The sequence below is a fragment of the Anarrhichthys ocellatus genome, unplaced genomic scaffold (genome assembly GCF_004355925.1).
Source record: "Anarrhichthys ocellatus isolate YVR2014 unplaced genomic scaffold, GSC_Weel_1.0 scaffold12, whole genome shotgun sequence".
In the NCBI taxonomy this organism is placed as follows: Eukaryota; Metazoa; Chordata; class Actinopteri; order Perciformes; family Anarhichadidae; genus Anarrhichthys; species Anarrhichthys ocellatus.
The window spans coordinates 6,768,199-6,789,193 of NW_022280042.1; the positions used below are offsets into that span (position 1 = coordinate 6,768,199).

General features: G+C 47.6%; 1 protein-coding gene across 11 annotated transcripts in view; it reads left to right on the top strand.

Annotated features, from left to right (window-relative positions):
* LOC116385940 (muscleblind-like protein 2a) overlaps window positions 1–20,418 on the top strand; it is a 39,578-nt gene extending 19,160 nt beyond the window's left edge. For 3 of the 11 annotated variants that reach the window (XM_031851738.1, XM_031851737.1, XM_031851740.1), the window contains exons 3-9: window positions 7,598–7,762; window positions 8,338–8,541; window positions 9,621–9,881; window positions 12,873–12,926; window positions 13,318–13,465; window positions 14,413–14,448; window positions 18,660–20,418. In XM_031851738.1, the coding sequence (XP_031707598.1) occupies window positions 7,598–7,762; window positions 8,338–8,541; window positions 9,621–9,881; window positions 12,873–12,926; window positions 13,318–13,465; window positions 14,413–14,448; window positions 18,660–18,784 (993 nt within the window). In that variant the 3' untranslated portion in view covers window positions 18,785–20,418. Of the gene's footprint in view, window positions 1–7,597; window positions 7,763–8,337; window positions 8,542–9,620; window positions 9,882–12,872; window positions 12,927–13,317; window positions 13,466–14,412; window positions 14,449–15,610; window positions 15,706–18,659 lie in introns of all 11 variants that reach the window. The other 8 variants (XM_031851745.1, XM_031851742.1, XM_031851741.1 and 5 more) reach the window with 8 other exon arrangements.
* The last annotated feature ends 577 nt before the right edge of the window (window positions 20,419–20,995 follow it).

Here is a 20,995-nt window from a genome sequence, read left to right on the forward strand (position 1 = left end):
CTCTCTCTCTCTCTCTCTCTCTCTCTCTCTCTCTCTCTCTCTCTCTCCTTGGGTAATCTCAGCAGCAGCAGCACTACTCCTCCATCTGTGGGATTACACGCTGGTGAAACAAAGGCACTTAATTACTGCTGATGCAACACAGTCTTACACGTGTATGTGTGTGGCTATTGTTTCTAAATCGCCCCGGCCTCTGCCCTTTGCGCTGAGGGTGTTTTCTTGTTTGCATTCACTCACATTATCACTAATTGTTCTGTAGTCTGCAAGCCAGGCCAAAAACACCTGATCAGGATATATATAATCAGCTGGGTCTCCTCTACAGTTTTCCATTTAAATGACTCGTTCTTAGCCACCGTTCGCCAATCGAATCACGTTCTCCATTACCAGCCCAAATGTAAGCAGAAAGCCTTTTGGCTATCATTTCATAATGGATCCTCAGTGGTTCCCGGTGTCCTGGAGCCTCGCCGCTTCAAATGGGTCCATTAGTCCAAACGGATCCATTAGAGCCCCCCAAAAAACAAAACAGGATCCTTAAGAGGGAGCGTTCTCTGTGTTTGAGGATGAAGGGAAGCCCTGTCCATGTGCATCCAGAGGCTCGCTGCTTTACCGGGGCGCTAGGATCACTGGGTCTGCTTCTTGTGCTTCTATCCTGTTGGTGTCTTATAGCTGGGGGGCTTTCACAAGAGTGGTCTCCTTGTGAACTGTTATAGGCTGACCCATAATCAGCGGTTAGTGCCCCTGGAAAACAAAACTCTTACGGAGCAAAGGAGAGAAAGAAAGACATTATGACCGAAAGGAACAACTGTTGTTTTCATTGATGCACTAGAAGAAGGCCGACTGTGAGAAAGCAAAGAGGGGGGGGGCTTAGACAAGCCAGTTTCTTCTTCTAAATGTGGTGGCGAGGCATAACTTCCTGGAACCGATCATTCCAGGATCGGTTCCAGGAAGTCGTCCGCGAGCCAAGAAATGCTCTTATTCGGGGTATTTATAGCCACGAATATGAATATCTGTCAACAGAACGGGCAGCCAAAGGATGAGCACGAGCCACGCGTATTTATCGACAATGCAAATGACATAGCGTCAAAGGCGGGGTGTAAACGCGGCGCTGCGAGGACGAGGCATTAAGGGAGAGAGAAAAGAAAGCGATACGAGGAGAGAGACAATGCCCCCCCCCCCCCCACCTCCACTGGTCAGTGGAGATACAACAGGTTCTTCGACTGTGCTCTAAGGGGATTACACATATCACAGGCCTCATGTCAGACAAATTAGTGTCAGTTTGTCAAAGCGGGCCTCCTCTCGCGCTGAGAAGGACAATCGGATCAACGGGAGGAGGAAGACTTTGCTGCAGTTTCTCTGTCGGATATTCAGCACGGGACCTTACCTGCTGCCTATTATGTGGGTCACTTTCTGTAAGTCTCTGTGCAGTATACCTCTGGTGGGCCACTGCCTCCACACAGCCACTGCTGACCCTGCAACTCTTTTTAGCTGTTTTCCCCAATATCCTCACCCCCGATTGGTCTTTCTGGACTGCAGTCTGCCAATACTGCCAGTCGCACCGCCATTGATCCCGTCACATCACCAGGACTGGGAGATGTAAAGCCAGCACGGCTTCTCTGGGAAGGAAAAAAAGGGAGGGGGGCTTAATGGAGAAACAATTCCCAAGATCCGGCACCGCGTAATTCATCGATATTGTTTCTCGGGTTTTGAGCGTCGATGAGGGAAAGAAAAGCGACGGCTCATGTTGGCGAGGTACCAGGACAGGAGCGCTAGCTTCCTCTGTTAAGGGCCGTCAGGAGCCACAGGGATGTGATCTAACGTCGCCTTTACGAGGACGTTTACGGCCCCTCCGTCGGCCTATAGGCAGCCGCTCTCTGTCTCCAGCGGGCCGCGAGGATAGAGCGCCCATTGAGGGCAAAAATGCAAATGGTACAGTGGTGAACGGAGGGGGGCCCCACAGCTGAAGCGCTATTCTGCAGAGGGGGTGGAAGACTGGCCCTCTGTGTCTGTGCCACCCACAGACACACAACAGTCATCACTCCAGCCATTCAGCCAGGCTGAAGAAGGAGAGGGGGGGGGGGCAACGAAGATGGCAGCGTGAAGCCCAGTCATTCAGGCCGGTGGTCCCTTTAAATGTGTTATATTATGGGGCGCTAATTGTGGTAAAATTGTGGTAAAAATGAATTTGAATTAACGTTCTGTCAGATTTGTCTTCCTTTAAGGGGATTATCACAGCTGCATCAGCCCTTCATTAGGCCCTCACAGGGTACCAAAGATACTCTGGTCTGGTTTACACTGTGCACATATTCATTCTGGCGATGTCATCTGCTCCATCCAGACATGGGCCGGGTAAAAAGTACAAAGAAGTGGGTCACGGGCGGTTCAGAATGTGCGCGGTCAGAGGGTGAATGTCGCAAGACGTGTTTTTCTGTCTGCTTCGTTGCCATAGCCGGAGCATTGCAGCGCGACAGCTATGTTGTGTTTGGGCAGGAGAGACGTTGAGCCCTCCTCAGCGCTCTGTCACTGGGTTTGGATGGATTGTGGGGGGGTGTTGTGTTCTCATGCCAGTGTGTTTACTGTGGTGAAAGTTAGCCTTGTTTTTCTCTCTCCCTCTGCTAAAGGTTTGTCAACTGAACATTGTGTGCCCTTGTCTGATTTGGTGGATCAGTGGAATACTGAAGGAACTTCATGACAACAAGGATAAACAGCTCAGGAATGTCATTTTTACTTAATACATTGCTGGAAAAAAAGGTTTTACACCATTGTAGTGTTTTCTGCCAATTGAATTTCCAGAAGTAATTAATGTGCCCTAATTACAGGACCTAAAAACAATTGAAAGAGCCTCAATGGGTGAAGTGAGCGTAATCCTAATCTGTTTATAAAATGAGCTGCCTTCATCCCCCTTTCCCCCCTGGAACCCCAATAAAATGGAGCACGTTTTAATTCACATCACCACTGTATGGACAATAAGCGCTACCTTGTTGGCGATGACTGTGGGGATTAGATGTCTCATGGACAGAGGATCTATTTCAAGTGAAAGTCATTTATCTTTGATCTCTCCCTCATTGTTCGGTCGCCTTTTCACTGCGACGCAAGGAGATAATGACCCAATCCGAATCAAAGTGGCTTTTAGTGTACCCCAAAAAGCTCACCGCGTTTCTATACGCACGGGGGCAGCGGGGTGCAGCCCGCCATGTGACAGACCCGCCCCCTCCGCTGAGAGGTGTCATTTCACCGTGTAGCTGCGACTCGGCACCGGGTGCGTGCATCACAGAGGTGCCTTGGTGCTTTTCAAAGATCCTTTTCATAGACGGCTGCTCGGAGGCAATGCCCGTGATGAATGGATTTCTGCTCGGCTCCGAGTGGGTGGCTTAGACAGAAGGCACAGTGTGTGTGTGTGTGTGTGTGTGTGTGTGTGTGTGTGTGTGTGTGTGTGTGTGTCTACCACCCTCTCAAAGAGATAAAGGTCTAAAAACCAGATGACGCCACAGCGTTGTCGTCAGCCGCGCACGCCGCTGTTTCAGCACCGTCATCGTCATTCTTTTTATATGTGATGCAGCGCTGCCTTCAGACGAAGCTTACCTCATCTTATGTGCTTTGAATCCCCAAGCGTGGCAGGGAGGCGTCCTCTCGAACTCCAAGCCCGGACCCTTCTCTGATGTGCAGTTCTTGAAAATTGGCCATTCCCCGTGTTTTATTAAAGCCAGAATCACTTTTGCCATGAAGCAGATGTTAAGATTCCCACCCTTACTCGGAGCTAATCAGAGAGACGTGACGTGGGTGAGAGCTTTTTAACTGCTGTGCACAGTACCAATAAATTAACACCTCCCTGGGTTTAATGAATGCGCCGTGATACGTGCGCGGAGGCGTGCGTTTTTTTTTATCAGCATTGGTCCTCGATGACAGCAGCGAATGCCAGGTTGTCTTCTCCGGGAGTGGGTTAGCCCCCCCCCCGAATATATAGCCTCGGACTACCTGACCTCATATCTCCAGTCACAACGCCTCAAACCAAATGTTCTAACATTTCCCCCAAAGGGTATCAGCCATTTTTGATGTCCTTTAACCGTATTTATAGCAAATCCATATCCTTTTCATTAAGAGGCCCGGAGACTTCCAGGAGCCAAGGCTAGTAAAAGACAGAATGTGACACTTTTACATGCTACACGTCAGGTTCACACAGGTAGTACCGTGAAGGGCATACTACTCTTAACCTCGCAATGATCACACTGGAGATAAAATGCTGTAAAATCTTATTTCAGAGCATTAGAACCAGACTTCCGGCATCATATTTCACCTTTTAATGTGCACGTGTCAATATTCCTGCCTCCAGCAGCATTACAGATATGGAAGAGATGCATATATAGTTGTTCTTCATCAGTCCGCACTTACTGTATATGGACTTTAGAGGTATTTCAATTAACTGAAAATAATGAATGTAGGAATGATTGAACTCTGCACTGAATTCTCTCAACGTTTTTTAAATTTATTTTTTAAATAGTGTCGGAAATGCCATTACCACGACAGCCCCGGCGAAGGTGCTTCATTTATTTGCTTCTTCCGCCTCCAAACTAGATTAAAAAAAAAAGCGAAGAAGGACCGAACCTAATTTATGCAAAGACCTGGCACAATGCTCATGAATACATCAGTGAAGGGGAAAAAATTAGCTTTCAAACTAAAGTTTGACGGAATGAAAGCAGAAGGTTCGTTACGAGTCCAAGGCCAAACACTCTCCCGAGTAGCTCCGCCGCCATTCACCTCATCGCTCCAAACGGGGAATAATGAGGAGCAATTGCGAACAGCATCTGTCACTCACAGGTTACGGATGAACTGAACGTGGAGCATATAGGGGGAAGTAATGGCTTCACTCTGAGTCCACAATGAATGACAAAGTGAGCGGTGCGGCGGCGTGTGCGGAGCGAATTTATTCCGTGTCCACACGTGTCTGTGGTCTCTGCTGGGCGACGCTGTGCTTCCCTGCAGACTCGGTTTGGGATGCTGTCCAGAGCTCAGCTTCAGCACCAGCTCCTCTCTCACACACACACACACACAGTCACACAGTCACACACCCGCCCACACAGTTTCCCCTGCACACACACACACACACTGTTACACCTGCCTACGCATTCTCTCCCTCTTGTGGATGCAGAAAGGTTTTTTTGGTTGCTGGGATCAGTGCTAACGCTGTTCCTCTGGTCTGGACAGGGCTTAGAACTGTGTGTGTGTGTGTGTGTGTGTGTGTGTGTGTGTGTGTGTGTGTGTGTGTGTGTGTGGGCGCCGCTTGTCGTGATCGTGCGAGTTGGTATGCATATGTGTGGGCAGGTGTGATTCTGTGCGCGTGAACCGATGGGAGGGCATCAGTGGAGGCCGGTCCCGTCTCACACGTGACTCTCGTCATTACAGAGCTGCAGCAGGGCGTCTCTGTGAATGTCAAACCTGTTATCTGTTACACACACACACACACACACACACACACACAGCGTATCCCAAGCAAAAGACCGTAGTTCATATCTCTGTGTGTTTATTACTGCGAAAACAATAATTAGAAAGACGCCTGCAGACCTCCTTTATGTCCTTTGTGGTAGCTTCAGATCAGCTGAAGTGCGTTCGATACTCCGTGAGGTGTCTTTAATATCTGTGAGGAAGAACAGGAGAGCCAGGTTTAATATTTCTCTTCCTTTGATGAGACGTGAAGATTATTTGCTATTTACACCGGGAGCACAGGCTTGATTAAAAGTTCTTCTCTGCCTGCCCACCTGACGTAGAAACACAGCGCGCTCCGTGTTGCTACACAGACTTGCACAGGGTGCTACTTCAAATGCCGCAGCACAGCGAGCGCCACTCTCTCTCTCTCAAGCCTTTGAGGTAACAGAAAGAATCCATATCATGCTTTTATGCATTTGCATCTCAACCCTAGGGATGTGTTCCAGATATGTGCTTGACTTAGAATAGTATAAAAATATTACTCAGGATGAACCGTGACATTGATGTGGTGACGAAGACCAGGCTCCTTAAAATTAACTAATACAGCCAAAGCAAGTCAACATTAATCGTAAAGCACCTGTCAAACAAGCAATTCACTGTGCTTTACATAAGACAAAGTCGTGCATTAAACCACGTCTAGAAGCAGAGTTAAAAGGAAACTGAAATCTATTCAAATAAATGAAATGTGAGCAAATAAAATATAAATAGACGACACCGAAAATAAAGTTACAGGGATTTAATGAAAAGCATTTTCACAGCAGATATATTAATTTTCTTTGGCAAATAAATTTAAAAAAGAAGCACAGGTGCAATCAGTAGCAGTAACGATGGAGAGAGCCTGGAGCTGCCACATCTGGACGTAATGCAGTCTTTACTCATGTCATTCAGTCCAGAAAACAACAATAGTCCTGTGAGACCATCAGAGGCATCACGTTAGCTGAACGCAGCTTCCTCGTCTTTGGATGTACTACTAGCTGAACGCTTTTTATGAAATAACAAGTTTAGTTCTGGTGTCTGGTGACTTGTTGTCCTTTTCTATGTTTGATCCAGGACTGAAATGGCGTTTTTTGAGTGCAGCACTGGAGCGATTACCTGCAGCTCGCCGCCGTCACGTTGATCTAACGAGAGGAGAGGAGAGGGATGATTGCGCGGCGTCGCTAATCGCACCACCGTGTCGTGTCTCTCTGCTCTCCTTCACTTTCACGGAGACATGCCATGTCACGCCGGCCGTGTCGTGTCCTCCCCTTTTGTCTTCTTGGCCTTTATCGCTGTCCTCTCCCCCCCCCCCCCCCTCTCTCCTCTGGGCTAATTCTTATCACTCCACTCGGGCCCACATCCTTTCCACCGCTCCTCTACCTCACCTTTACTTTCCGTCTTCCCAACAGTCTCTTTTCCCACCACTGCGTTCTAACCTTCACTTTGTCGCTCCCTGCTGACTCTCGCTGCTCTCGTCCACCCACTCGCCTTCGCAATAAGCACCGCAGTGACGATCCATATTGGATTATTGTGTTTGCCTCTGGGCTGACAGTTTAATTGCCTTCATCCACCAGGGTATCCGTAAGCCTGACCCTGCCAACCCTGCATTTGCATTTCCGCAGAGAATACCGGATTGACCTGTGCATGAAAAAGCCGCAGAGATTTGGTCGTGACGGCGAGTTAGGTAGAGTCAGAACTGGCCGTTGTGCACCTTCCTTCATTTGTGTGCACTGGATGTTGGCTAGTGTGTCCGAGGTGCAGGACCAAGACCTGCCAGAATTAACAAGCTAGCGATTCAGAAACTGCTTATCGCCCGTCATAACAATATTTCTACTCCTGAGCCGAGAGCTACCTGCTGCACCCACTGGATGAGCACAAACATGTTGTGCGTTTCACGCTCTCCGAGTATAAATATGCATGCTGCCTTCAAGCGCCCGGTGTTTTGGAGTGTGTGTCCAAATCACTGCCCACAAAAGCCACGTCCTGGGGCGGACGCACAAACTGTTTTACTATCAAAACGCAGCTTTCCAGCTCGTTCCGTTGATCAGAGACTTGGAAGTTTTTCCGGGAAACCGCTAATGACCTTGTTTGTCTCCCCCTCTCTCCCTCCCCGTCTCCCTCCCATCCACTTTGTCGTCCCGCTCAGGGCCGTTGCACGCGAGAGAACTGCAAATACCTCCACCCGCCCGCTCACCTGAAGACCCAGCTGGAGATCAACGGGCGAAACAACCTGATCCAGCAGAAGACAGCGGCCGCCATGTTGGCTCAGCAGATGCAGTTCATGATCCCCGGCACCACCATGCAACCCGTGGTCAGTGCATCAGTAAAAATCTCTTACTTTCTATAACTTTCCTGTTATATTTACTCTCACATTACCCTGTTTTCAGATGACATCTAAGGCTACAAAGACAATGATTTCTGTTCTCACAATAGTTATTGAGAATGGCCTTGAGCGGAGCACACGGCTCAGCTCCTCTCTGGGAGTTGCTCTGCAGTCAGCGGTAGACTGTGGCTGGGCAGCTGCCAGGTGTGAACGTGTTTAACTGCATCAATGCAACGCTGGGTGCAGCTGAAAAAGAACACGCTTGCTCAGCAAAATCTTCCCAGAATACATAGAGGTTAAAAAAACAACAAGCCTCCTCTTGTTTCTACCGTGGCTTCCCTCTCCCTTCCATCTTTTTTTTTCCTCTGAAGCCTATCCCCCTCTCTACCTGTCACACCCTCTGTCATCTCCCTCACCCAGCACTCTGCACCGCTGCGCCCTCCGTTCATTTGTCTCTCGCGCCTCTTTCCTCTAACTTCCTCTTTCTGCCTTTCACCCTCCACTCCCTGCTTTAGAGAAGTATATCTTAAGTGTCGCTAAACTGCCTTTCTCTGTGTGCACAGCAGACGTTTCCAGTCAGCCAGGCCCTTGGCTCCGGCGGCGGTTTGAGCTACACGTCGTACCTGACTCCCATGTCCCACAGCATGGGCCTGGTGCCCGCCGACATCATGTCCAACGCCCCCTGCATCGTCCCCGGCAGCCCGCCCATCTCCGTGACCGGCGGCTCCTCCTCCAACCAGAAACTGCTGCGCACCGACAAGCTGGAGGTGACCCACCCAATCACGGTCGAGCACGACAGCCAATCATACCGAATGTTGTCTCTGAGGTCGCAAAGTGTGTTTATGGTCCCGCCCTACTGGGATTATGGGTGTGAAAGAGATGCAATGAAAAGGCTCACTACATACATACATATCGAGCCACGATCAGCCTCCTCACTCGATAGTTCTTCACCTCCGCAAGAGCATCTGATTGTGTTATCCCTCGCAGAAATAATTCAGAAACATAACACAGAGAAAAGGGAGATTATAGTAACTTAAATTGGAAATCGCTCAACACTAACTAGTACTTGCTAGACAGCCACAGTTAGACCGGTACAATTACCACAACTTCAGCAACCTCCATCTGCCCCCTGGCAAACAACACTGAGTGAGAATAGCTCGGTGATCGAGGAGCGTTGTTTTTTTTTTTTTTTCACTACATTTTTAAAGATAAACAATCATCTCCCTCAGACCCGGAGGTGATGCGTAGGCGTGTGCCTGTATGTGTTTTTCTCCCGGAGTGCTATCACTTAGCAACTGAATGAAGTTGGCTCTAATGAAACAGTATCCCTGTGAGACACATATACACGCCCACACGAGCCTAGCATGTGTGTGTGCGTGTGTGTTTGCATAATGTGTGTGCTTTGCTGTAGCATGTGACGATGTGTCCCGGGTCCCAGAGTGCAAGTTGTAAGCAGATCCCAGATTGCCGCGACTTTTAATTCTGGTGCAGCAGAATAAAGTAAAACTTTAAGATTCCGTGCGCGAGAGAACAAGAAGGGATGAGAACAAATCAAATGCCGTCGTCCAGATTTTGATGGCTGCCTGAGTGACTGTGTTAGTTGGTTGATCGTGCGCTACAGTAAGAGGATGACAGGGAATAAATTGAATTGGATGCATTGTATTACGCTGTTGAATATTCTTTCTTGTTCTGAAGGCTCACGGTTTGCGTGTCTCTGTTTTCTCCTTTTGCATGCCCACATCTGTGTGTGTGTGTGTGCCCGTCCACATCTGTGTATCTGTCCGTGTGCGTGTGTGTGTGTGTGTGTGTGTGTGTGTGTGTGTGTGTGTGTGTGTGCGGCTCTCAGGTTTGCCGTGAGTTCCAGCGGGGCAACTGCGCTCGCGGGGAGACCGACTGCCGCTTCGCCCACCCGAGCGACAGCCCCATGATCGACACCAGCGACAACACCGTCACCGTCTGCATGGACTACATCAAGAGCCGCTGCTCCCGCGAGAAGTGCAAGTACTTCCACCCGCCGGCCCACCTGCAGGCCAAGATTAAGGCCGCCCAACACCAGGCCAACCAGACAGCCGTGGCGGCGCAAGCCGCCGCCACGGCTGCAGCCATGGTGAGAGCACAGCACTACAGCTCACCCTACTGTACCCTACACAGTGGTAGAGCAGGAAAACACACACACACATGTCCTTATAGTAACCGAACAAAGCCCCCAAGGTTCCTGATTGCTTTGAGTACTTACAGAGCAGGAACTTATAAGGTCTGGATGGGACAATAATGCTATTTTATAGCGCCTATATACAGTTTACCTTGAACCTTCTGACAAGAGCTTAGCCTTTCATTGTGATACCCATGGAGGCACCAAATAAACAAGTTATTATTGGAGGTTTTATGGTTGTGGAAGAGGAAGAAAACAGAATATATACAGTACTAATAACATTTATATTAGCCCAGGGGTTCTGGGCCTAAGCACAGATTGCTGTACTGTAGCTGTTAGCCGATCGAACACAGCCCGACACGACGCGCTGCTGCTGTGTTGGTTTTTGCTGATCTCAGTCGATCAACTCTGTACCAACTACAACACACGTAACCACATGAAAGCTCGCTAAACACACGCGACATTACTACAAATCATCCTGGCACGCATGTAAACGCATGCGACATAAAATGTGGAGCGCTGCTTTATTACTGTACGAAAAAAAAAAAAACACACCCACTTCCGCTGGCTTATTCTAGTGGACTCCAGCGCACAATTCACCAACAATAGTCGTCCCAAAAGTGAGGCCGTTGTATACAATAAACAGGGTTTAGTGAGACCTAAATGCATCAGTATCTGTTATTATCTCACCGCAGTCCGCTTTTATTTTCCAATGCCCTTGGTTCATACAGAGACAATGTGCTGGCTCACCCCCACCCTGCTCTCAATGATAAGTGCGGCTCTCTACAGATCAGTGTAAATTGAATCGGGGATGGATGAGGATGTAGCCTCACGGGTAGGGGTGGGGGGGGGGGGCGCCTTTAGTTGGATGAGACAGACGGACGGATGGAGATGCAGGCAAGCAGACAGACAGCGGGATGGGTTTGTCAGTGTGTCTTGTATGTGCCCCCCCCCCCCTGGCTCTGAGTGGCTTCTTTTCAATGGTCCTTTGGCTGCTGCACTCGCACACCTTGTACTGCGCCAGTGTGCTGCTGACTGACTTTCACCCCCTCCATGACATGGGCATGCTTTTTTTTTTCTTCTTTTTTTTTTTAATACGCGTTGCACATACCTCTCTCATTGGCTGGCTCCATCGCTGCTTGCTCTCTTTGCCCTTCCTCTCCATAAGTCCACGGTGTGGACGTCGAGCCGTCGACCGTGAGCCCAGGTCAGTTTCGTTTGTGCATTTTTTTTTTTTTTTGCGGCAGCTGCACGGGAGCAGGAACAACCAGCAGGAATTGAAACATGCATAAATATGAGAGAGCCCACGGCACTATAACCTGACGATGACCCGGCGTTTTCTTAAAGGCACACTGAGCACCTTAGCTCAACAACCAGTCAGGTACACAATGCTTCTCAAACAGGAAGATTTAGTTTGTCTGCCCTGTGCATTCTCCTTACAATCAATGCTTCATACTCCTCCTGTCTCCCTCATATGCCCCAGTTTATCAATTTTATGACCCAATTTGCCATCAGCAGTTACAAGCTGTGTAAGAGGAGGGCAGGGTTAACCTTAGGACAATGACTTGTTTAGTCAGCACCTTTCATCCAATTTTCTTTTAGCCCTTAGCCTAAGCTGAAGCGCCTTTATTGAAGCAGAGACCCATAAAACCTGTATTGCTGCACTGCTGCAAACAAGTAATATCATTATCCATAATTCACTTTTTTAATTTTTATATCTAAAGCGAATAAGCTTCAGTGTATTGTAGATAAGGTTACACATTAACTGATACAGTTAGAGTAAGAAGATCCTATTATTGAGATCATGCCGTTCTACTGTGCCACATGATGTGCTGCTTGCCACGCTGTCGAATGCAGTCATCTCTGCTTTCCACGTCATTTCGACAGACCATCTCCCACCTGACCTAACCACAGGGATTGAGACTACAGCGCCTCAGCAATGCCTTGTCGATATATATATATATATCGTCATATACTATTAGAAAATCCAACATACATGAAGCAAGAGGCTTGTGCATGGACCCCTGAAACTGCTGTGCTCATCACATCCATGTCATCTTTTTCTTTTTCTCCCCCCCCTCTCAAAAGCAATAAGTCGACTTCTAGTTTTTTTGATTTGTTTTTCGGAGGAATGTCAGAATAAACAGAGCTCCACATTCTGTGACTGATCGATCGGCTCATTGGTCACACTAACAAAGCCACGTGCGCTCCCGATGCGGATTGTAGTCTGAGGATTTGTCACTTATTTCAAGCTACTAGATGTGAACGCCACCACAGGAAAGGATGTGATTGTTAGAGTACTTATTGTAGCTGCCACACGGCTGACAGCTTCTCAGCAGCCTCCCGCTAGCAACAGTGTTTCTCTGTAATCCCACACCGATGTGACCGTTGTGAGGGGCAGGGTTCAGTAATTTGAGGGGCTCACATCCCAATCTGTTGTGGGTGTTCTATACAATTGTCAGGCCCAAAACCACCTCCAGGAGCACTGTAATGACGGGGTGTGTAGGAGTGTAGAGAACCTGTGTTCAGATCTCACATAAAGTGTGTTTCCTGCATTGTCTTCCTGCGTAGATATATATATTTATATATTTAAAAAAACAAGTTGATTTACTTTACTACTAAATGCTTTCCCAGTAGTTTTGAAATCTTAGAATCTTGCTTTTTTAACCAAAGGTTAATGTAGATGCTCTTTTGCTTTTGTACTAATTCAAAAAAAGTAGCAATGTTTCTTTAAAGTAAACAAAACAGTTTTTTGTTTATGTGCATGCCTATTGTTTTGTATGTGGTATACTTGCATTCAGATTATTTTTGTTTTTTTCCTTCTCACCTATCCACAATGCAATGCTGTCCCCCATGACGCACCTCTGCTTGCTGTTACCTGTATGTTAATACGCTTGAATCCCATTGGCCCACTGCCATCATGTGCTCGCTGCCTGCTAATTAAAGACTCAGTCGACTGCCAAAGCAATGAAGCGACCCCTCGAGGCAACTGTAGACCTGGTACTTTGACCTTTCACCTTTTGCTTTGCATGTAGCTTCTTTAATTGTACTGTAGCCACTCACAACATTTAAGTTGGCTCTTTTGTTTTTGTGAAACCCTGTAAGACACTTCTAGATTGTACTGTACATTTATCAAACTACAACGTAATGTTAAAAAGAATTCCTTTTTTCTTTAATGTGTTGTTGATTGCCGTGTAGTTTCTCATTGTCCTTGTGATAGTTACAGTAAGTTTCCATTGTTGCCTTGTTGTGCTGTGCATAGAGAAGTAACAGATTCACAAATATCAGTGTTGACTTGTGAGAGCGCACGGATCAAATCTACTGTGCTTCTGTTGTGTGTGTGTGTGTGTGTGTGTGTGTGTGTGTGTGTGTGTGTGTGTTCGGTGGACAGGCGTTCCCACACGGCGTCCTCCACCAGCCCCTACCAAAGAGACAAGCACTTGAGAAGAGCAACGGCTCCCTGTTCAACCACAGTGTTTTGCACTACCAGCAGGCGCTGGCCAACGCACAGCTGCAGCAGCCCACTTTCTTTCCCACAGGTAAGAGGCCCCCCAAGCTTTGTTCAGAGCAACACAAGATGTGACGTATTAGCACACCTCTCTCAACTGTAACAGCCAAGCATAGAAAAGAGCTCAACAGGCCTGGTTGTTTGCAACACAAAGGCTCCGTATCTGTGTTAAATAATAAGCCTTTTAAAGGGAATGACTTGGAATTTTGTGCAAACGCAAACCTTTTCAGTGTAACATCGATGTCGAAAAACAAAAGCCATTCTGTTCCAATTTTCCCAAATCAATTCAAGTCTGCGCCCTTATTCCTCTTCAGTTCTTTCGCCCTCAAACAAAAAGCACTCTCCGTCAACTCGTCTCACAGAAGCCAACAGTAGCTTAAGCCCCCCCCTCGGGGTCGCGCGCTAAACGAGTTAGCTGCAGCTAATGCGGCAGCCTGTAGCCACGCTGAGTCATGAGGATGAGCCTCCCATCCCTCACTCTTCTTTTTACCTGCTCTGTTTTTGGGTTCCCCCCCGGTGTGAGATGCCCGACAGCCCCTCATCCCTCCCTCCCTGCCTCTGTATCTGTGTGTGGGAAGTAGCCCTGGGTCAAAGTCGTGTTGGCGAATCCCTGTTTCCTGTAATAATAATCTCATTGGTCCAGCTTTGCAACATGTTAAACTTGGATTTCATAAGCTCCAGTATATAAATTTGCTCCATGTTTAGCTGCTGCTTTATACAGACAGTACGTTTCTCACTAATGCCACAACTGGATCAGGGAACTCCTCTGCTTGCTCCTGTTAACTGCATTTATAACAGGCTGTAGCAGTAGCATCTGAAGCTGAGTGACGTCTCCAAGCTTTTATTCTTTGTTTTTGTCTTGTCTAACCTTGTTGTTTCTCCTCCCTCTCAATTAACCCTTTTATTTTCTTCCTCTCTCCCCGCCCCCCCCCTCCCCCCACCCCCCTCTCTCTGTCTTTCTCTGCATGGACACAACAGGGTCAGTCTTGTGCATGACTCCCGCTAGCAGTCTTGGTAGGTCCTGACCTTCCCTTTGCTCTCACACACACACACACACACACACACACACACACGCACACGCACACAGTGTTTGATGTATAAGAGAGGGAGGTTGGGGTTGGAGTGGGAAGAGCGGCCAATATCTGCAGCCCTTGCAGGTGAGACAAAAGGTCACCGCATCAGCTCCTGTGGCGGTGATGACATTTTTAAACGCGCTCTAGGAAATCAAGCTTCTTCCTGCTGAGATATGATGTGAAACACCTTTTTATGTCCATTCTGTATCACCTGAAATAGTCCTTGTTTCCCTGCTGACTTACTCGCTAATGACTGTTTGTGTTATGATGAGAATATCAGACTGATCTGTTCTGAAGCTGTAGGATAGCCACTGTCTGTTTGCTGTGCTGTGTTGATCAGGAAATTGAAATCAGTTTCCCAGAGAAGTTATTTCAGCCACGTCGCTGCAGCGTTTTGTCTCTGCTAAAAGGGGATGGGAATGACAAAAAGTCCCAGTCGGCTAATCGGCCGGTCCCACATTAATAAATGGAAATATGGTGACTCGGAATAATGATTTTAAACATATTATTAATGCGATCTATCAGCGCTGAAGTTGCCGCATGGGTTTTTGGCGTCCTCCTGCTGCTCCTCTTGTCAGCTCACATGAATACAAATAAATGAAGGAAAACAGAATTCCCATCCCCCGTTGCCAAGAAACGTCATTGATTCTTTGTAATCGGTGTCTCGTGCCGTTCAACTTCTCTGGGAAAAACAGCAAGCTGATTTTCCGTATACATTTCCTTACTTGTGATTGTAATCAGCTTCTCTCCTCTTGTTTTTTTTTTTTTTTGTTTTGTTTTGTTTTCCTCCCTCGCTCTCTTTTTCTTTCTTCCTTTCTTTCTTTCTGTCCTACTTGCTTTGCATCGTGAATGGTTGCATGCCATCTGCCCTAACGATGGCTTGCTGGCTCTCTGTTAACGTCCCTCGCCATCAACAACTCCCAACAACAACAACAACAACAAACGATACCGTCGACACGCACACATCACATCTGTTGCCACGGTTACCATAACGCTCCACCTACCTGTGTCCATTGCTACCACTTCCTCCCCCTCTGCCCCATTCCTCCTCCTCCTCCTCCTCCTCCTCCTCCTCCTCTCACCTCCCCACCCTCAAAACAAAGTCCCAATGATGTACAGTGCTACGCCTGCTACTGTCTCTGCAGCAACAGCTCCTGCCACAAGTGTCCCCTACGCAGCAACAGCACCAGCCAATCAGGTTTGCTCCTTTTAAAGCTTTCTTTCATCAGTCCCTGGAGCTCTGAATAAGTACTGCCTTCTAATAGGGAGCTGCAATGACCTGCAGCTGAGCCTCAGCCCACATCCAGCCCAGCCCCTCCTCCACATCCATCCAGCCTCACTGGCACGAGAGCCCGAGTGGGTATTTTCCACACGATTTAAAGCGGAGGGGGTACCTGAGCCACGGCCACATTTAGGCGCTCCCAACAGGCACTTCTTCAGAGCTCCCACATTTGCAAAGTAGTAGTTGTGTTGTGTTGCACTTACTTCCTGGTTTTTGTTTTTGCATGTTCTGTTTTAAGTTTTATTTTCCACTTCTCTTGTTGTTGTCAAAGAAGCCTCTCCATCCGCAATAGGGGGCGTCATCCGTACCGCTTGTGTGCTATGCAAACACACACACACACACCACATTCAAGCAAACACACACAGGCCCTTTCTGCAGCACCTACAGCTGCCATGTTGTTTTTATTTTATTTTTTCTCTGTTTGTGGCCAGCCCGCTTTCACCTTTTTAACTTTTCCTGGTCGCGGGACAAAAGGGAGGATAAATCACGCGAGGAAACAGTTACGGGCCCTTGTCAGGGAAAAATGACCGCAGAAGCCGTCTAAAAATGGCCTCCTGATCGGAGGCTCTCCTGTTGCCGCGTGTCAGCAGGAGCCAGGGAAGCCGGGGCCAGGTTTGAATGCCAGAGTGACGCATGTGTGCCCCATTTCTAACCTAGGAAATTTCAGCACAATGCGTGCAGTCTGGCCTCTTGCAGCTGGTAATCATTTGCTGGTAACACGCAGATGAACAGACTCGTGTTCCACAGGTAGAAATGTAACGTAAGAGGAAAACAATCACGTCATGTTCACATTGTTATCGTTATTACTGACTAGTTGTAGCGACCAGTGTCCTGATTTTACCTTCTCTTCTTCTTCCACTTCTTCTCACTACTCGGTCTTATTTTCTCTCTGCATCAATGTACGAGAGAATATATTTAAGAAGCAAGAGTGAACACCTTTAGAAACGCTTCCTGTGTTCCATCTGGAATGAAACTATAAATAGGAACGGAAGCTGAATCAAAAACCACAGGACCAAAAAAAAAAGAACATTAATCATTTCTTCGAGATGCCCATTTGATCATCAACCAGCGATCCGGCTCCATTACATTGTGCTTTATTGCCCCTCATAGGCCGCCAGTGTGTGCACTTCCTGCGAGTCACCGTCTCTTCCTGTAATTGGCATGCAGCAGCAGTAGCAGCAGGAAGCAGAGCTGCTCTTTAAAGATGCATGTGGGACAAGGAGCCGAAGAAACAATGACGTCAGCCCCCCGCTGTCTTGTCTCCGTCAGCCCCCCCCCCACCCCCACCCCTCCCTCCCTCCGCCCTGCATAAAGATCCCTCCAGCTAGGACACATACCCTACACGCCTCGTTTACTACAGTCATCTCTTTCCAGAATAAACACCAGGATTCTGACCTCACTGTTACAAACAACCTCTCAGTGCCAAAACCCAGCCGGTCAGGAACCCCCATTTAGCGTCTCTTCTTAATTGTGTTGCTTCTTCAAGACAATTCTGACAGCAGGAGGAGAATAAAATGACCGCGGTGATATTAATCATCTGTCGTATCCGCTGCCAAACGAAGGTGTGCTGATGCTAAATAGTGAGTAATACACATGCATGGAGGGGCAGGATGTTGCAGACGCTGAGAGGTTCAGAGTCTGGTCAACTCATCAGCGTCTGAGCTGTCAGTGTGACATGACAAGCGGGAACCAATCACGTCATTCCATGTTCCAGCTGGTATTAACCAACAGTGCTGGGCTCGTGAACTTGCAGCGCCCTCTACTGCCTGAACGTGGCATTACATCACACACCTCACGGGCTACAGCCTGCTGAACTGATGGGAAGATAACTTGTTGTAATTAATAGAATTAGAGATTGTTGCGTTGAGCAGGTCTTCAGCATGGTTCAGTCTCTCATCTCCCTGTGTCATATTTCTTATCACATTTATTGAAGTGAACGCACTAGGTCACTTCGATCCGATGCAATTAGAATAACGATCTGAAATGAATATGTGTAGTTCAAACCCCCTCCGTGATTCTGTAACGCACACTTGATCTTATTTAACTATCCAACTCTCATCCTCTGCCAGGCTGAAACACGCTGCTACTGCAAAGTAGGACCCATCGGTGTTCGTTTTTACCCCCCGGTGGCACCAGACGGGTGGGGTGTGCCGTCCTGTACGTGCTCGATCCCGCCCACCTGGCACCCAGTCGTATTTCTTTTTCTATTTTGCCGCCGTGGAGCAGCCCGAGCACATCACATGCTCTCCACCTGTGGTGACCTTCTGCGATGTGCGATGTGACCAGTGGCTTTTGTCTATTGTACATCAACAAGCACCACGCCGCCACAGACAATCCCCCCTCTTCTTCTCTCTCTCTCTCTCTCTCTCTCTCTCTCTCTCTCTCTCTGTTTGTTGGATCCACTAAGAGAGAACTGTTCAACACCCTCCTGGACAAACAAAGACGTGGCCTTGTTGATTCGGCAGATCTCCTTCCTGGGTTTACTTTCTCCAGACAAATAGAAGTGAGAAATCGTATCAACGGGAAACCGCGACTCCTCCACTGAGCTGGACCAGAAAAAACGCCCCAAAGAGGCGTTCAAATTCGGCCTACTTTCACGCCTCCACGCTCCATATTTAGTCGGCGTAAAGGTTGTTAGATGATCCGACATGCGTTTTGTTTTCAGCACAGTGAGGCCTTAAGGCGGCAGAAATAAAGGCAAATAGAGTTTGACCCAGATCACACCAAACACAATAAAATGCGTCTTAATTATAATAATGAACAGCGTTTCTCTCCTACAGGTTCACTAAATGTGTCTCTCCTTTTGTTCCCCTCCTTCTCCTGGTCTCTCTCTCTCTCTCTCTCTCTCTCTCTCTGTCTCTCTCCTCCAGATCATCCTGAAGTAATTTTCAGGAAGGGAGTGGAGTGTCACGAAGCTGCACTAGGAAACCCAAAACAGCCCCAGTGTAAATACTACTTCACCTCTCCCATAGAGGTCCAGCAACCTGCATGCTAAGAGTGTAACACTTCAATTTAACCGTAAGAACTGCAGTGCCGGTGTAACACACACATTTAAAAAAAGAAAATTAAAAAAGATATATACTGTATGTATTGCTAGAAAAAACAACTATTAACACGAAAAAGTCAAAACTATTCTTATGTATAGTACTACATACATAGCAGACACATATAGAGGTCATTCTAACACCTGTTCTCCCAAAGTACCGTGGACCCCTTCTCTTTTCATATTTATTCTGAAAACCGCTGCACAATGTTCATCCCTTTGGTTAGAAACAAACAAAAAGAGACGCTTGATTTGCACTATATGAGGCATATAGTGCGTAACGTGGATGACAGGAAGAGTCACAGAAAACCCGTGCACAACCGCACCAGCGCTCAAGACTGTTGTTTCTTTTCCTCTCTACCAAGTTGAATGTCCTTGGGGCAGACAGGCTCATGTTTTCTTAATGTGACTGTCCCTGCGAGGGGAACCTCAGTGACCCTCATCTGCCCCAGATGCTGTTAAGATGCCATGATGACACTTACCCCCCCTCTCCCTCCCCCTGCCAACTTTTCATCTCCGGAAACATCTTGCCAAAGCGGAAGAGGTCGGTGGAATCAACCTGCCAGAAAGCAGAGCACCCTGATCATTTTCTTATTTGCCATTGCGTAAGCTGCTCACGACGCACCCTGTTTATTTGTTTGGGTGCCGGGTTCAGTTCCTTGTTCAGGGGGGAGCGGTGGGATAGACTGTGCACGGATTTCTGCATGCAGTCAGGACTGGGGGAGGACAGTCGTGGCCATTACTGAAGAAAAAAAACAAAAAACAAGCCTAAAGGCGCAGGGATTGTGCCAAGGGCTTGAGGGGTTCGTTCCAGACGCACCAAGCCCTTTTCGTGCGTGTGTGTGTGAGACTGATGGTCTGCCGGCAGACTGGGACTTGAAGCGAGGTCGAGCAGGTGATGACAACACCAGGCCTGGTTGGAGAGGGGTATTATTTGGGAGGGGGGGGGGGGGGGGGGGGGGCGAGGGACTTAAAGTGCTAAGACTAAACAAAACAGACAAAAAAAAACGGTGCATTTGACGACGCTCGTCAAGCAAAAGATGACTTGCACTTCGACTGGAGGGCTATCTGTGACCGTCGGTTTGTCCTGTCCAACCCTACTATCACCGATAATCCTGTTCCATTTTAGAAAAAAAACTGTAGAAGTGCCTAAAAAAAGCTCATCCACGACACATTCATCCGAGAGCGCATCACCAAGAGACGCAGACGCGACGCCGCCGGCTGTCAGGAGCGTTGAAAGGACTCTTTTTTCGGGGGAAAGACATCACATTTATCCGTAAATCGTCGCTGGAAAAAAAAAAAAACCCCGGCGACCGTTCATCGACATCACAAGTGACTTTATCGAAGAAGTTAAAGAAACCGACAAATCAAAAAATAGCTTTGTAGAATGTTTGGTGACTTTCACGGTGTACCATCGTTTCTTACCACGGTTTGAGTAGTTTACATGAGGAATGTGTGAGACAAAAAAAATGTATTGTAAACTGTGTAATGTATGTAAAAGTGTCTCTTATTTTGAGAGTTTATATTCATGGTTCTAGAAATGTATTCAAAGTTATTTAAAGTTTGTGTTGTGTCTACTATCAAGGTATTTTTGAACCCCTCCACCATCTCCACCTCCACCCGGAACAATCATCCGTCTTTCAGTCAAGGCCATCATTCGATTGTTTGTAGACCAAACCCTCTCGCACGACTTGACTAAATCTCATTTTCCCGTTTTATCAAACGTCCTGATGTAGTTTCATGGTGCTTGATTGACATCAACAATCCACTATCACACCGTGGAGCCGGAGCGCTTCGCTCTGGTCTCACGTTCTGGCTTCGTCTCCACGCGCATTCTGGTTCGTACGTAATATTTGTGGAAGGTGGTGAAAGTTTTATTTTGTCGTAATTTATCCTACGTTGCTCTTGGTCAAATTTTTAGTCAAAAACAATGTTGTTAACTATTTTGAAATGAATGTAATTTATTGAGCTGTGCTGCGTTCTGCACCTTTGGTCATTTCAAGGTCTAACGAATGAGAAGTCGCGCGTGCGTCTAAAGGGGGCGGGGTTTAAAAGTCAACCCACCAATGGAAAGCTACTGGGTCTTTCTTGCCTTCTCACGAGATCACGGTGTTGCAGTAATGAGCATAGTTATAGAGTTGCTTGTGTTGTTGGGAGAAAAAA